The sequence below is a fragment of the Triturus cristatus genome, chromosome 1_2 (genome assembly GCF_964204655.1).
Source record: "Triturus cristatus chromosome 1_2, aTriCri1.1, whole genome shotgun sequence".
NCBI classification, from domain to species: domain Eukaryota; kingdom Metazoa; phylum Chordata; class Amphibia; order Caudata; family Salamandridae; genus Triturus; species Triturus cristatus.
In genome coordinates, this window is record NC_140580.1 from 1074204458 (window position 1) to 1074219661 (window position 15204).

Sequence of the window (15204 nt, forward strand, 5' to 3'; positions counted from 1 at the left end):
ATACACTGCCGGTCCTAGGATGCTTGATTCCGGTCCAGGGAAGACATGGCTTGGCAGTTCGGGCTGGACTGTTCCCATGAGGCACAGGGTCAAGACTGATTTGCATATGGCCATGTCTAAACTGGGGTGGTGTAGTGGGCAAAAGAACGATGGATTTAACCCAGATCTCTTGACTGGGGGAGAATGTATGCATTGTCAGCATTCCGTCCATCATTTGTTTGTTGTAACGCTTTTCGCCCTAAGTGGGATGGGTATTCCCAGACGTGGGACCCGTGCTCACTACGCCACTGGAGTCAAGCTATCCTGGCTGATGACGGCTGATAGCCAGAAACCGGTCCTAGGATGCTTGATTCCGGTCCAGGGAAGACATGGCTTGGCAGTTCGGGCTGGACTGTTCCCATGAGGCACAGGGTCAAGACTGATTTGCATATGGCCATGTCTAAACTGGGGTGGTGTAGTGGGCAAAAGAACGATGGATTTAACCCAGATCTCTTGACTGGGGGAGAATGTATGCATTGTCAGCATTCCGTCCATCATTTGTTTGTTGTAACGCTTTTCGCCCTAAGTGGGATGGGTATTCCCAGACGTGGGACCCGTGCTCACTACGCCACTGGAGTCAAGCTATCCTGGCTGATGACGGCTGATAGCCAGAAACCGGTCCTAGGATGCTTGATTCCGGTCCAGGGAAGACATGGCTTGGCAGTTCGGGCTGGACTGTTCCCATGAGGCACAGGGTCAAGACTGATTTGCATATGGCCATGTCTAAACTGGGGTGGTGTTGTGGGCAAAAGAACGATGGATTTAACCCAGATCTCTTGACTGGGGGAGAATGTATGCATTGTCAGCATTCCGTCCATCATTTGTTTGTTGTAACACCGGATACACTGCGGCAGGCACAGGCACACCACCTCAGGATGGTGTCTTTCGGTGCACTGAGGTAGGGGCACCTTAAGTGCTGAGGGGGTGTGCAGCCATCGATGATGCACCATCCAGGCGGTCCGGAATGATGGCAAACAAGGCCACTCAGACGTAGAGAAATATCAGAAGCATGTGCTAACGTGAGAAAATGGAAATGAAAGCAGTGAGCGACCTTATTTTAGCAACTGTATTCGCTTCAATGAAGCAGAAAAAATAATCTATTTTTTTCCCTTGGAAGTAGATTTCCTCCAAAGTCAAGTAGTACATGGCTGTGTGACTGACTGTCGCTGAAACCAAGAACATTTGCAATACTTGCATGGCATGGGTGCATGCAGTGGGGAACACTGTCTCCTTACCAAGGCATAAGAATAGTAAAAGGATAACTTTAGAACAGACAGCGTTTAATTGCCAGCTGTCAACCTAGAAAACAGCAGCATGTGGCAAGGATAGTAGGTTGCAGGTGGTGTACAACAAGCAGGACAACCTTATTTCACATAAAATGTATTTATTTACATCAGAAGTGTTCTTCAGGATGGAAAAGGACAATTACAGCTTCTTTCCTCCAGTCATACTCCTTGTCTGTTTTTAACCTGAATCAATGGGAGGCATGCACGACCATGGCAAGCAGTCCCTTCTCGCTGTCTCGAAAGTGCATCTGCCTCTATTAGCAGAATGACAGTTTCTATACTCTGAGATGCAAGCGGACATTAAATTCACCAGAGTTATCATTCCAGTAATTGGACAAGTCTGCAGCCATGTGTTCTCCATCCATTTGGAACCCTCAGACCCCCCAGCACAGGATAGGGAAAATGGGCTATAGGCAAACAGGCTTTCTAATTTAAGGCTTCCCACAGCATAGCAACAGGCTTCCGAGCTCCCCGGCTCCCTCTAGGAGTATTTGGTGTTGGAAATCTTTTTCCACAATAAGGTCTTTAGATTGTTCAGTACCAAGGAGTGATGCACTTCCATCTGGCTGGCCAAGCCACTGAGTGTCATGCAAGTTCGAAGCTGCTTCTGAAGTTCTTCCTTCAGATCAGCTGGGGTGCCATACAGCAGATAGTCCTGCAGCAGTGTGCAGACTTTGGCCAAGTTGGGCTGGATCATGTCACTCTTGCACTGCTTCATCAGCTTGTCACAGGTTGCAGTGCAGTCCTTCCCGTAAGTGCAGTCGGCATTTTGCTCACAGTGTCGACCCTTCAGGAACCTTCGGATGGACATTTCTGTAGCCACGTTGCGCAGGTCAATCATCTTGAAGTCATAATTTTCATTGTAACCTACATTCTGAAAGTTAGTTTCACAGATGAAGAAATTGCCGTAGGTGCCATGGAAGATCTCCTCCACGAATTCTAAGAGACCAATGGCAATTTTGGCTCTTCGAGGCCAAGCCGGGGCAAACCACTGGTTGATGACCCTGTGTATGGGCGAAGGCAGAAAGGGCTTCAGGAAGTGAGGGATTTGAGATCCGTAGAGTGAGACATGTGGGGTCTTCTCTGTGATGTACAGGTCCCCACAGTGACCCAGTAGCCTCGACGTGTGTTCCTTCTCGTGTAACGAGAGCATGAGCAGAAACTCGTTGAGCTGGAGTAAAGCCCAGATGGACTTGGCTTCGGCCAGGGACACTCTCCCATCCCCATTCACGTCCGCCATGTTGATGATGCGGCTCACTAGGACAGAGAGAGAAGTCTGATCTCCCAGATTTGCCTGCGGATAAACAAAAAGACGAGTTATAGCAACAGCCTGTATTGTGTGTTACAATCTGCTCATATTAGCACAGTTAGAATGCCAGATATAATTCTTAGGCTATTGCTATGCAAAGGTTTTCACAGTAGCCCCACTGAATTTGTAGAAATATTTGGGTAGAAAAGAAGCTCCACTTCACTTCCTGTCACTGTCAATCACAAAAATCAATTTCATGTCTGTCTTTTAACATGCTCTTCCATGACTGATTGCCAACACCGTAGGAAAGAGCTCTAGGAATGCAATACTGTGTCTCTTTTCTTTCCAGTTCCCCACACCACTGTCCTTTTCAGTCTAAGCCAAACTCATGTAGGCCAAACCGTCCTGACCCTCATGCGTATGATAAGATCTCCATCGTCCATGCCATTGGGTCATCCCAAAGCCAAACGGTCACTGCGTTGTACTCCTCCAATAACTGAAGCCACATCAACAAGTCTGATTCTGTCCTTAACTCTTAAATGCGATGAAGTTTTGATGGCCCATGCATGGCAGCCGCCATCTGCTTGCCACGGGCCCTGCCTGGCACCACTATTTTACATGTAAACCTCAGATGGCCTACAACTTGCAGCAAAGTCCACAAATCACACTTTATCAACCTTTAATGTAGCTGCACCTAGTCCACCACCAGTCGCATAGACCCCATTTCAGACTAGTCAGGCTCAATACCTGGAAAAGCGATGGCTGCTGTTGGTTCAATCATTTATTTCTGGCACAAGAGGTACCACGAAGTCTCTTGCATATGCCTAAAAAACTATAATCATTCTCTGGTATTCACTACACTCACCTGCTCTTCCTTCCTTCGAGGTAGTGCAGTACTTGAACTGATCCCCTTACTTTTCACACCACCCACTAGAAAATGCGCTGAAAGTGTCATGTACAGCACAAAAGTACGTGCACAGACGAAAATACCTTTGTGAATGCGCCCCTCCGCCATCAGCTCATCTGTGGCATAGGGTGCTTCCACACTCAAATTTCTCCAACCATTCCTTGGAAGCATTAAAACATGTCGGAAAGGGGAGCGAGAGTGTGTGGTTTTCCAGTTGTGAAGACCCAATTGGCATGTTATAGCCCAATCTGACATGAAGAATTAGGAATCGCCTGTGAAACTGCACAAGCGTAACACTGCTGCGTGTGGTAAGGCTTCATTCCCCCCTTAGACATTTTATCGACTGCAATTTCCAGCCCCTCAGTATGAACAATTTTTTAAAATAATTTAAATAAAAATGTATGTGAAACAAGTAATCTTTAATAAAATCATCACTTTTGAATGTATGTTTAAAGTGTAAAACTAAGCTAACTTTGCAAACATTTTCATAGACATTCCCAAAGGTTCCAAAAAACACACTCTGCAGCTCCACTTACCATTTCTTTGGACTTACCATTCCAATTTTTCAGGTCCTTTTTCAATGAATCTTTAAAAGGTTTTGTGCCTAATTAGAGTTTGGCAGACAGAGTTTACTGAAGAATTTCATCGGGATGGTGGCGTATAGTACCTCTGCCATCAGGCGGGACCTCTGTCCGCCACATTTAGAGTTGTCCGACAGCCCTGTAGAAAACTTTCTACATTGACAGGGCTGCCATCATGGCAGTTCCACTGAATTTAGATAAAGTATGATGTATTTTACTGTGGAAATGTGGATTTTCCTGATCAGTTATGTCCCCTATCTTGGACCCCAACGGTTCTATATGCATGTTACAAGTACATGTATGTTCCCTCCAGTTCCAGTTTCTAAGACGCAAACATATGTGTGTCTACCGTCAACATGTTCTCTGTCAGATCCGCCATCAATGGGCTGGATATTCGATTCCTAGGTGTGACAGGCCACCGACTTTATATGGCTAAGTTACTCCATTTTTACAGTTCAGGCGAGTAGGCCCGATTCTGTCCTCAAAGCCTTTCCCTGCTCTCTGTCTCTGACAGCTTCAGCTTGAGCTCGCATCTGTATCCATGAACTTTGTCCTACTCCCTGTGCAGCTAACGGTGCCTGCCTCGGCCAGTTTTCGCCTGTCTGCCAAGAAGTTGTATTTCACCTTCGAATTATCTATTTTGCTCTCCAGCCGATGCATTCCTGTCCAGTGATTTAGGTAAACATTTCCTTTAGCTCACAAGCAAAGGACTCAGCCTTTCCGTCCTCCTGCAAGTGATTCATAGCCCTGTTGCCATGGAAAGTTTTCTATCCCTCGCATCTCATATAGACACTTAGACGCTTGTACACGCACACACAGTTGGTATAGAATAGATTCTGTCCGAGAGTCCTTCCTTGTGGATAACATAGTTCTCTAAACATAGGATGTTAGATATGATTTGGGATTAGGTTGACTTGACCCCCCCAGACTTCTCGTCTCCACATGTAGAGCTAAATGTCAAGTCCCCTTCACCCCCTAGTTGCACGTCAATTACACGTCATGCTGCCGCGCGCACATCTATGCCAAGTATTATCTTATAGATCCACCTATGTCTGATAATTCTAACCAATCATGTTTCTTCTATTCCTTATTACGCCTAGTTTCGATTATGTCACTGTTTTGTCACTTTTCTTATCAAATGTTACGCCTTCTACATTCGTTTCATTGTAATGTACTTATTATAAAAATACATGTCTGTTAATAAATTATTGTACTTCACTTCCTGAACCCTCGTGGTGACGGAACCTGAAGGCCGCGACTCGAGTCGGCCATTTTGAATGGAATAAAGCCCATTAGAAAACCTCTTATACCACGGATTCTGCCTCTTGTTATTTTGAGCTATTTACTTTATTTTAAGATTCCGTATGAAATTCAGTCCGGTATTTTATTTACCACATAATGGCGCCCGAATAGGGACACTTTCTCATCTCACGCGCCGGCGGTGCGTTGCAGGCCCGGTCTCCTGCCACAGCTGGACGGACCATAAACGCGTACCAGCAGGATTTCCTGTAAGCTCCCTCCGGTCAAGCGGGGGCGACTGAGGCTGCGATCAACCCAGACGAGGCGGTGAGAAGTGCGAAGTATCTCGACCAGAGCCTAGCTGAGAGAGCAAGATCCGAGGTATACAGAGGCCCACCAGGTTTTCCGAAATCCCGACGTCCAGAGGGTCCGATGTCCGCAGTTATCGAGTCCTGTCCATTCTCTGAGGCCTTCCGTTTCAAGGAGCTACTCGGTGAGTACCATCGCCGGGGAGGCGTGTTGACGCGCACATAGGTTGTGCCGGTCAAGACGGATTTGGGTACACAAATCCGGTCTGCACTGTTTAGCAGTGTATATGTACTGTTTAGCAGTATATCAAGTATTCCGAAGTATTCAGTTATTGTCAAGAATTCAGCGTGGTGATTAGTTAGGCAGACTGTCATCATTGTCGATCATTGTTATAATGTTTAATGTTTAATGTTTAAAGTATTCAGAAATGTCTTGCATATTGTGGTATGAATGACTGTTCATTGTTCACTGTTCATTTATGGTGTTTTTCGTATTAAGAAAATTCAAGAGTAAGTATCAGATCAGTTGTCAATATGCCGCTCTTCTCGAAGTTAAGACAGATTACTACCAGAAAAGGGGTGCTTGAAGAAGCAGTTCCTATTCCTCCTAGGGACACCCCAGGGCATTTTATGTACCATAAACATGGCTTAGATGCCATATTGTTTCTTGATCTATGGGTAGATTATACCAAAGGATTACCGGAAAGTCAAAGGTGGCCCATAGCGGGAACCTGGGATGCAGAGTGCATCATGAAAGTGGAGGAAGAGTTATGGAAAAGAAAGGTCAGACAGTCACAGAAAGACGCTGTTGAGTTATGGCGTAAAGAATCTCATAGACGAACAGAAAAAGCACGTAGACAAGAAGAGAGGAGTAAAGAAAGTTCAAATAAAGTTCAAGAAAATCTATTAATTGAGGAAGGTATCCGAGTGAAATCAGAACAAGTGAATAGACAAAGAAATGCTCTTATGAATGGTATGTATCCCCTTCTAGCCGAAGGACTACCTAAGGCTGTTACAGAGATGCCAAAAGACTTGCCACCCCCATTATTTCCAATTAAGGTACATCCAAAGGGGCATCCCAGAACCGCAGAAGATGTTTTTCTTTCCTCATATCTAGACGATGCAGCTCCCGAGTATGCTAACGCCACACCACATAGACCGTCTGGCGGAGGGGTTCAACGTCAGGATCAGGTATCTGTCCCCGTGCAACAGCAAGTTCCGACACAAGCTTCGGCAAGCACATCTGTTTCCGCATCTGTCTCCGCAGTCGACTCTACAGAGGTATCAACACCCATAGTTGCTGTGTCACGTTCGACGAACCCTTTCACACCCGACGCCCCAGATGGGGCCACGGGAGGTGCTAGCAGTACTTTTACACCACCTAGAATAAATAAACTTGTCTTTCAAGAGTCAGCGCATTCACGTACACCTAAATTCGTAAGTGAACGTACGCTTAAGGAACTCCTTGTAAATTGTAGATATGACCCCGTGGTCGGTAAAGAGGACGAAATGGTCCTGGCATCATTACGTATCAGACGAGCCGCAGAGTATTTAGCAAGGTTACCAGGAATGACTACGCATCTAGATAACATATATCATTTTGTTCAAACAGGACGAGATCCAGGATGTATTAACAGAGCTATGGAATTCCAGAAAGTAGAAATACAGGGGGAACTGTTACGTTTCCTCATAAACTGTGTGATCAGAAATCAAGATCGTCCGGGGGTAGACCCGAATGCAATGCTTATTCTTACAAGATGGAGTCAGAATATATCAGAAGGGAGACACGATAAGCAAAATTGTATAATAGCCATGTGCCGAAAAATACGTAAAGAAATAGAGCGTATTCATGAAGAGAGATTGGGAACAGACGAGTTTGAGCAAGATGAAGTGTCCGAATCAGGGAATTCCGCAAGACAGTCAGAGACCATAGCCTATGTAGGCAAAGGAAGATACTGTGAAAATACTAGATGCTTTTCTGATCCCATACACTCTGTATGTCCAAATAATAGCAGAACGTATCCGACGCCTGTAATGAATCTGAAGTCTCCTGAACATTTGTTTCAAGCCGCAGATAAAATACTACGAGAACGAAGAGGTTACCACCTCCTCGATTCCATGGATGAGCAAGAATTAGCCAGATCAGCCGTTCACTGGATTGACAGTCCTGAAAAATACGGTGATGAGACCGTAGCACACACGTTTTTTAACCTCAGTACAGATGAACAACGTTTAGCTGGAATATATATGATTCAGCAACTCCTCATATTATATAAGAGCCAACATGCTGACCCTGGTCCTTTACCTGATATATTAACGGAACTACTCACGAACAGATGGAGAGGTTCTAGTAACAAGCTAATTAAAGAGATATTAGTGTCACGTAAGCAGTATGTCCTTTTTGTAAGTCCGGATTCTCTCTCGTTGCCCCCCAGAGAAAGAGCACCGTACTACATGGATAGACAAAATCCTTTACGGGAAGTGCACCCAATAAAAGGCGAAGACAATGAGTTTCACCGTGTATTTGTTTACACTCCCATATCAAAAATGGAATTATTAGAAATGAAAAAAGTAGTACCTAGTCATGACAAAGACCCAGCGGGTTTCCACCGAGAAATTAAAGACATGTTACTGATGGGAGAGTACACCTTTCCTGATATTATGACGATATTAAAGGTGCTTTTGCCTGCTGGCATATATGAAAAACTGAAAGAAAAAGAGTGGGAAGTGGGAGACCAAAAGATAGACTGGACAGCATTAGCAGAGGAAGAAAGGAGCCGAACTGCAGGTTCGGGGCTCGGGGATAAAGTTAAACTATTACCAGGTTTACTAGTACAGGTACTGCCACGTTTATTAACTACAAAAAAGGAAGATTGGGGTGCAATCACAGCCTGTAAACAAAAGCAAGATGAAGACACAAGCGATTATTATGCTCGATTTGAAAAATGTTTTGGTATAAATAGTGGTATAAAAGCAAGTAGTGATTCATATCCACATTTATTTGTGACAAAATTAGTGGAAAATGCATTACCTCCAGTAAAGAATAGAATATTGAAATTCGAGAGTACCTGGCAAAGTAACACTCCGTCGCAAATGCTACAAATGTTACAGTATCATCACAATAGAATTAGGGATGAACAAGAACACGAGCATAGACGCATGAAGGATACAAAAATGAAAATGCTAGTTTCTCAGACAGTACCAGCAGATGGTCACAAAAAGGGTGTGACACATTCTGGTGATTCTGCAGTTCCTGTAAAAGGAACCTGCAATTACTGTAAACAACTAGGCCATTATGTACATGATTGTCAAGTCCTGAAACGAAATATAGCTACAGGTATTGCAAAAGAGAGACCACGATTAGTTAGACAAGATCAGAATGAACAAGGAGCTATGCAGCATGGACAGTCCATGCCAGTTCAGCAACAGTCTATGCCAGCCTCACAGCAACCCATACAGTTTGTGCCAGCTGCACCACCGTTGCCTGCTACTGCCACACAAACCACAACACGACAAATGTATCAGACTGCACAGTATGAATACCCTGAGTATCAGCGTTACGCATGAACCAGCCTAGAGAGGGAAGTTGACTTACCGCTTATCGAGATTCCTGTAGATCAAGAAGGACCTTATGTACATAGTGAATTATTAGGTCAAGATAGAAAATTCTTACTCGATACAGGGGCAAGTCGAACAACCATAAAACGTAGTGAAGTTCCAGGGGCACCCCTCTCAGGCTCTCAAAATGTTTCCCTTGGTTTTTCAGGAAAACCTATTGTTAATGAAGTATCACAGCCTCTACCACTTACGATAGGACCTTTGACACGAACTACAGATTTATTGCTTACTAAATCATGCCCAGAAAATCTGTTAGGAATTAAGACTCTGAAAGCACTAGGAGCCATAATATGTTGTTCTCCGGAAGGAGTAAGGTTGTTTTTACGTGATTTTAAAGGTCACTATGTGTCCAGAGACATGGATCCCCGACTACAGACTTTACCAGTACATCTATGGGCACAAGGCCCTACGGATGTTGGCTGCATGAACATTACACCCTATCGAGTTACATTGAAAGCAGGAGTGGTACTACCACGAATGCGACAATACAAGTTACCGCATGATGCTGTAGTGGCTTTGTTGAAAATCATTGATGAGCTGATTGCCCAGGGAGTAGTTGTAGAAACAGACTCCAATGTATGTAATTCACCGATAATTCCGATTCTTAAACGAACTGATCCTACTGCCCCACCAGTGTACCGATTGGTTATTGATTTGCGTGAACTAAACAAGTGTATTGTACCACAATTCCCTGTGGTCCCTGATATATCATCATTGTTGACAGCAATTGATTCCGAAGCAACATTCTTTACTGTAATTGATCTCAAGAATGCCTTTTTCAGCGTCCCAATAGATCCGGAAAGCCAATACTTGTTCGGATTCAGTTTAAATGGGCGCAGTTTTAAATTCTCACGCGCTCCCCAAGGATTTACAGAAAGCCCCAGCATCTACAGCCAAGCACTGAAACGAGAACTTGACAGTATCCACATGCCAGTCAATACTGCACTGCTTCAATATGTCGATGATCTGCTGATCACCGCGAGAAGCGAGCCAGAATGTGAAAAAGCTTCTCTGACAGTTTTACATTTCCTAGCCGACAAGGGGCACAAGGTGTCCCCTTCTAAGCTGCAATTCTGTGTTCAGCGAGTTATTTATCTTGGTCACTCGCTGTCCAAGGAGGGAAGGCAGCTTACACCAGATCGCATCCAGTTAATTGCTAACATGTCAATACCCCAGACACAAAAGGAGGTGCGAGCTTTCATAGGCCTCACTTCATATTGTAGGCAGTGGATCCCTCAGTACGCATTTTTAGCAAAACCACTCATTCAGTTAACCACACAGGAGGCAGCCACATCGACTGTTCTCCCTTGGACTCAGGAACATACACAAGCTTTTGAAAGCCTAAAGGAAGCTTTATGTCAAGCACCTGTTTTAGCAACACCATGTTATAGCAAACCTTTTACACTCTTTGTTACAGAACGCGAAGGTACTGCCTTGTCAGTACTCACTCAGGATCAAGCAGGACCACGCAAGCCATGTGCTTATTTTTCCAGTACATTAGATCCCGTAGCTCAGGCTTTGCCTGCATGCCTGAAATCAGTGGCAGCGACAGCTTTAGCAATCAGACAAAGCGATGCCATAGTATTAGGACACCCATTGACAGTTCAAGTACCACATGCAGTAGAGGTTCTTGTGAACCGAACACAAACACAACACTTGACCATAGCAAGACTTACCGGTTATGAACTGACATTGTTTCAACCACACATAGAGATCCGACGGTGTAATACATTGAATCCTGCTACACTATTACCTGTAATTGGAACAGACCCACTAGCTCATGATTGTGTTGAAATCATTGAAATAAAGACGAAACCTAGACAAGACTTGACAGACGTTCCATTGTTAGATCCAGACCTGACGTTGTATGTAGACGGATCATGCATGAGAGCAAGTACAGGAGATTTAGTGGCCGCGTATGCAGTCACAACAGACACTGAAGTTATTGAGACACATTGTATAGATACTCTGTCAGCCCAAGCAGCAGAACTTATTGCTCTAACGCAAGCCTGTATTCAAGCCACAAATAAGAAAGTTAATGTATACACTGACTCACGTTATGCATTCGGAGTTGTACACGACTTCGGCGTGCTGTGGCGAGAGAGAGGTTATCTAACGTCCCATGGTGCCCACATTCAGCACGGGCCCCTCATTCATGCTTTGTTAGATGCAATACATCTACCAACTGCTATATCGATTATGAAATGTAAAGCACACACGAAGGTTACTGATACCATTTCTCAAGGAAATGATTTAGCTGACCGAACAGCTAAACAGACTGCTCAGAATCGCACATTAGACATGACAAAGCCAATAGTTCAGACCCCAACACAGTGTATGACAATTAAGGATCCCGCACTTGACGTAATTGACATACAGACACATGCCACAGCAGAAGAAATAAAGAAGTGGACTGAACTAGGAGGGATCCAGACAGATCAAGGATGGATGACGAAGGAGAAATCTGTATGGTTTCTCCCTGATTCCATGGTTCAAGCCATTATAGCTACAGTTCACAGTCCAGCACATTTAGGAGAGAAGGCTATGCTAGACAGCATTCAGCACATTTGGTTCAACAAACATTTACGAGCAGCAGCTAAACAAAAAGTTCGTACCTGTATGATATGTTGTCAGTTTAATCCAGGAAAGAGTGTTCCCGTAGAGCAGGGTGGATTTCAGCCTCCTGACCATCCTTTTGAAATCCTCCAGATGGATTATATTCAGATGGAACGTTGTCGAGGATTCAAATATGTCCTCGTAGTTGTCTGCGCTCTCTCCCGTTGGACAGAGGCGTATCCCGTATCAGATTACACTGCCCCGACTACTGCCAAACAGTTAGTTCGAGAATTCTTCCCACGGTACGGTTTACCACGTGTTGTATATTCAGATAACGGCCAGCCTTTCTCATCCGAATTAATGAAACATGTCTCACTCTTGTTGGGATATCAGTGGAAATTCCACTGTGTCCGACACCCCGAGGCAGCAGGTCTCGTAGAAAGACATAACCAGACACTGAAAATCAGACTGTCCAAAATATGTAGAGAGAAAGGTGTCGACTGGATAGTAGCATTACCAGTTGCACTCTTTTACATGAGAATGGTAGCACACTCTAGAACAGGGCTATCCCCGTATGAGGTGATCTTTGGTAGACCACCGAATATGTGGGGGACGCCTATACCACGCAAAATAACTGACATTGACTGTAACATGCTGACAGATTACTTGGCTTCCTTGATGTCTGCACTACAATCTTCTCGTTCACAGGTAGCTGCAGCCTTTCCCGACAACACTGAGGCGAAACCCCATGACGTTGTTCCGGGTAATCTTGTCTTTGTGAGAAATTTCGACAGGAAAAGTCAACTGGAGCCCAGGTGGAAAGCACCCAAGTTGGTCCTGTTGACCACAAGAACAGCCGTGAAGATCGAGGGACGTAAAGGGTGGATTCATTCAAGTCACGTCAAAAAATTTCATGGACTACCTTCAGATATAGACACTGTGCCCTGCACTCCCTCACAGACTGATTCAAAACTTCCTTTTGTTGAACAGAATGACTCTCAGTGCTATAAATTAAAGCTTAGGCCCAAACAGTCGAGCAATTTGATTGTTTAAGTCCTCTCCAAGGTGAAGCGGTTGAATTGTCTCCGACATGTATCCCTTGGACCTGAGTAGAGAAAATACCCGAGAAATGTTGAAACGACAGGCGTATTGTAAATCACTGCGTAGCTACTGTATGAGGACATTATTAATTTTGTTTTTATTGAGTATTTTAGTAATTATTACGAGTGTGATTTTGCACATATATCATCCTATCTCTAGACATGTTTATAATGTTGCTGCAGAACATTCTTTTAGTGACCTACCGCCACATGAATTATCTTATAGACTTGCGCTGCGCAATAACACCTTCATTAGTATGTTACATCATTCCCATCAGACTAGTAATGCGACCAATTGTTGGGTGTGTGGCCGACTTCCTCCCTATCAGAATAACAAAGGAGTTCTGCCTTTCTTTCCACATCCATTCACACACAATGGCTCCTGTGGAGCATGGTTTAGTTTATTAAATTCCATAGACCCAGACACAGCAGTTTATCAACAACATTGGATATGGGGAAATCTGAATCTAGTTTTATTCAAAGTCTGTCACCCTAATAAGGAGGGTCACCCCAGTAGAACAGGAACTGATTTAGAAAATGAAGTGTATAAATTAGGTAATTTTACGCCTAATCTTATGATTCTGAATGTCAAATCCGAAGTTGAACTAATTCTGCCCACTATGTCAGTATTTCCAGTTAAGGGTGAATTATGTGTAAGAAAAGTTGGTTCCATACATATGGGCCATAGCCAATGCGTTACCACAGTAGAATATAGTGATCAAGGTAAATCTTCATTTAGAGCTTCTCGCCATTCTTACTTCATATGTGGTCAGACGGCATATATGCGTCTGCCTCTAGATTGGGATGGTACCTGTTACATAGCATTCCTTTTGCCACCTGTTTTCCTAGCTCCCCCTGATTATTATCGAAATGTTCATTTAGTACACAATAGAGAGCAAAGAGATCTCCCAGTTGTCGATTATACTGAGACAGCATGGGACAAGTATGTAGATTTCAATAAAGGTATCTTTCCCTATATAGGTACTATATCAAATAGTAAGCTGATACGCAGACTCACCAAGACTCTTGAAGCTGTAGTAAACGAGACTATAGCCGCCCTAGGCAATCTGACAGAGGAACAATCAGTGATGAGAATTGTTGTTCTCCAGAATCGTCTTGTCCTTGACGTCATCCTGGCCGATAGGGGCGGAGCTTGCAGGGTCATCGGATCCAGCTGCTGCATATTCATACCAGAAAATTCGCCATCTGTATATAAAGCTATAACACGCCTTCATAAGATTGTAAGCCAGATACACGAAAATCCAGGCACTTGGACGTGGTCCGGGTGGTTTTGGAGTGTGATATCAGCCTGGGGATGGAGAGTTTTATCCTTCCTAGGTATTGGCCTTCTTATGCTCTTCAGTTGTTGTTTATGCCTGCAAGGTGGACCAGCGATTTGTGGTCTGTGTGCCACATCATGCATTCCACATCACAGGTCCCGTTCAGAATGCCGGAAGGAAGAAGAAATGATGCTCCATGAGCAAATCAATGGAATGATGAAGATTGATATCTCTTGAAGGGCAAGTAGGGGACAAGGAGGGAATGTGGAAATGTGGATTTTCCTGATCAGTTATGTCCCCTATCTTGGACCCCAACGGTTCTATATGCATGTTACAAGTACATGTATGTTCCCTCCAGTTCCAGTTTCTAAGACGCAAACATATGTGTGTCTACCGTCAACATGTTCTCTGTCAGATCCGCCATCAATGGGCTGGATATTCGATTCCTAGGTGTGACAGGCCACCGACTTTATATGGCTAAGTTACTCCATTTTTACAGTTCAGGCGAGTAGGCCCGATTCTGTCCTCAAAGCCTTTCCCTGCTCTCTGTCTCTGACAGCTTCAGCTTGAGCTCGCATCTGTATCCATGAACTTTGTCCTACTCCCTGTGCAGCTAACGGTGCCTGCCTCGGCCAGTTTTCGCCTGTCTGCCAAGAAGTTGTATTTCACCTTCGAATTATCTATTTTGCTCTCCAGCCGATGCATTCCTGTCCAGTGATTTAGGTAAACATTTCCTTTAGCTCACAAGCAAAGGACTCAGCCTTTCCGTCCTCCTGCAAGTGATTCATAGCCCTGTTGCCATGGAAAGTTTTCTATCCCTCGCATCTCATATAGACACTTAGACGCTTGTACACGCACACACAGTTGGTATAGAATAGATTCTGTCCGAGAGTCCTTCCTTGTGGATAACATAGTTCTCTAAACATAGGATGTTAGATATGATTTGGGATTAGGTTGACTTGACCCCCCCAGACTTCTCGTCTCCACATGTAGAGCTAAATGTCAAGTCCCCTTCACCCCCTAGTTGCACGTCAATTACAC

At 44.4% G+C, this 15204-nt stretch overlaps 1 protein-coding gene across 2 annotated transcripts in view; it reads right to left on the minus strand.

The window, feature by feature from the left end:
- Window positions 1-1394: 1394 nt before the first annotated feature.
- Window positions 1395-15204, minus strand: part of DIPK1B (divergent protein kinase domain 1B) — a 374250-nt gene continuing 360440 nt past the window's right edge. The window contains exon 4 of one of the 2 annotated variants that reach the window (XM_085612905.1): window positions 1395-2619. In XM_085612905.1, the coding sequence (XP_085469031.1) occupies window positions 1807-2619 (813 nt within the window). In that variant the 3' untranslated portion in view covers window positions 1395-1806. The remainder of the gene's footprint in view (window positions 2620-15204) is intronic. The other variant, XM_085612894.1, reaches the window with a different exon arrangement.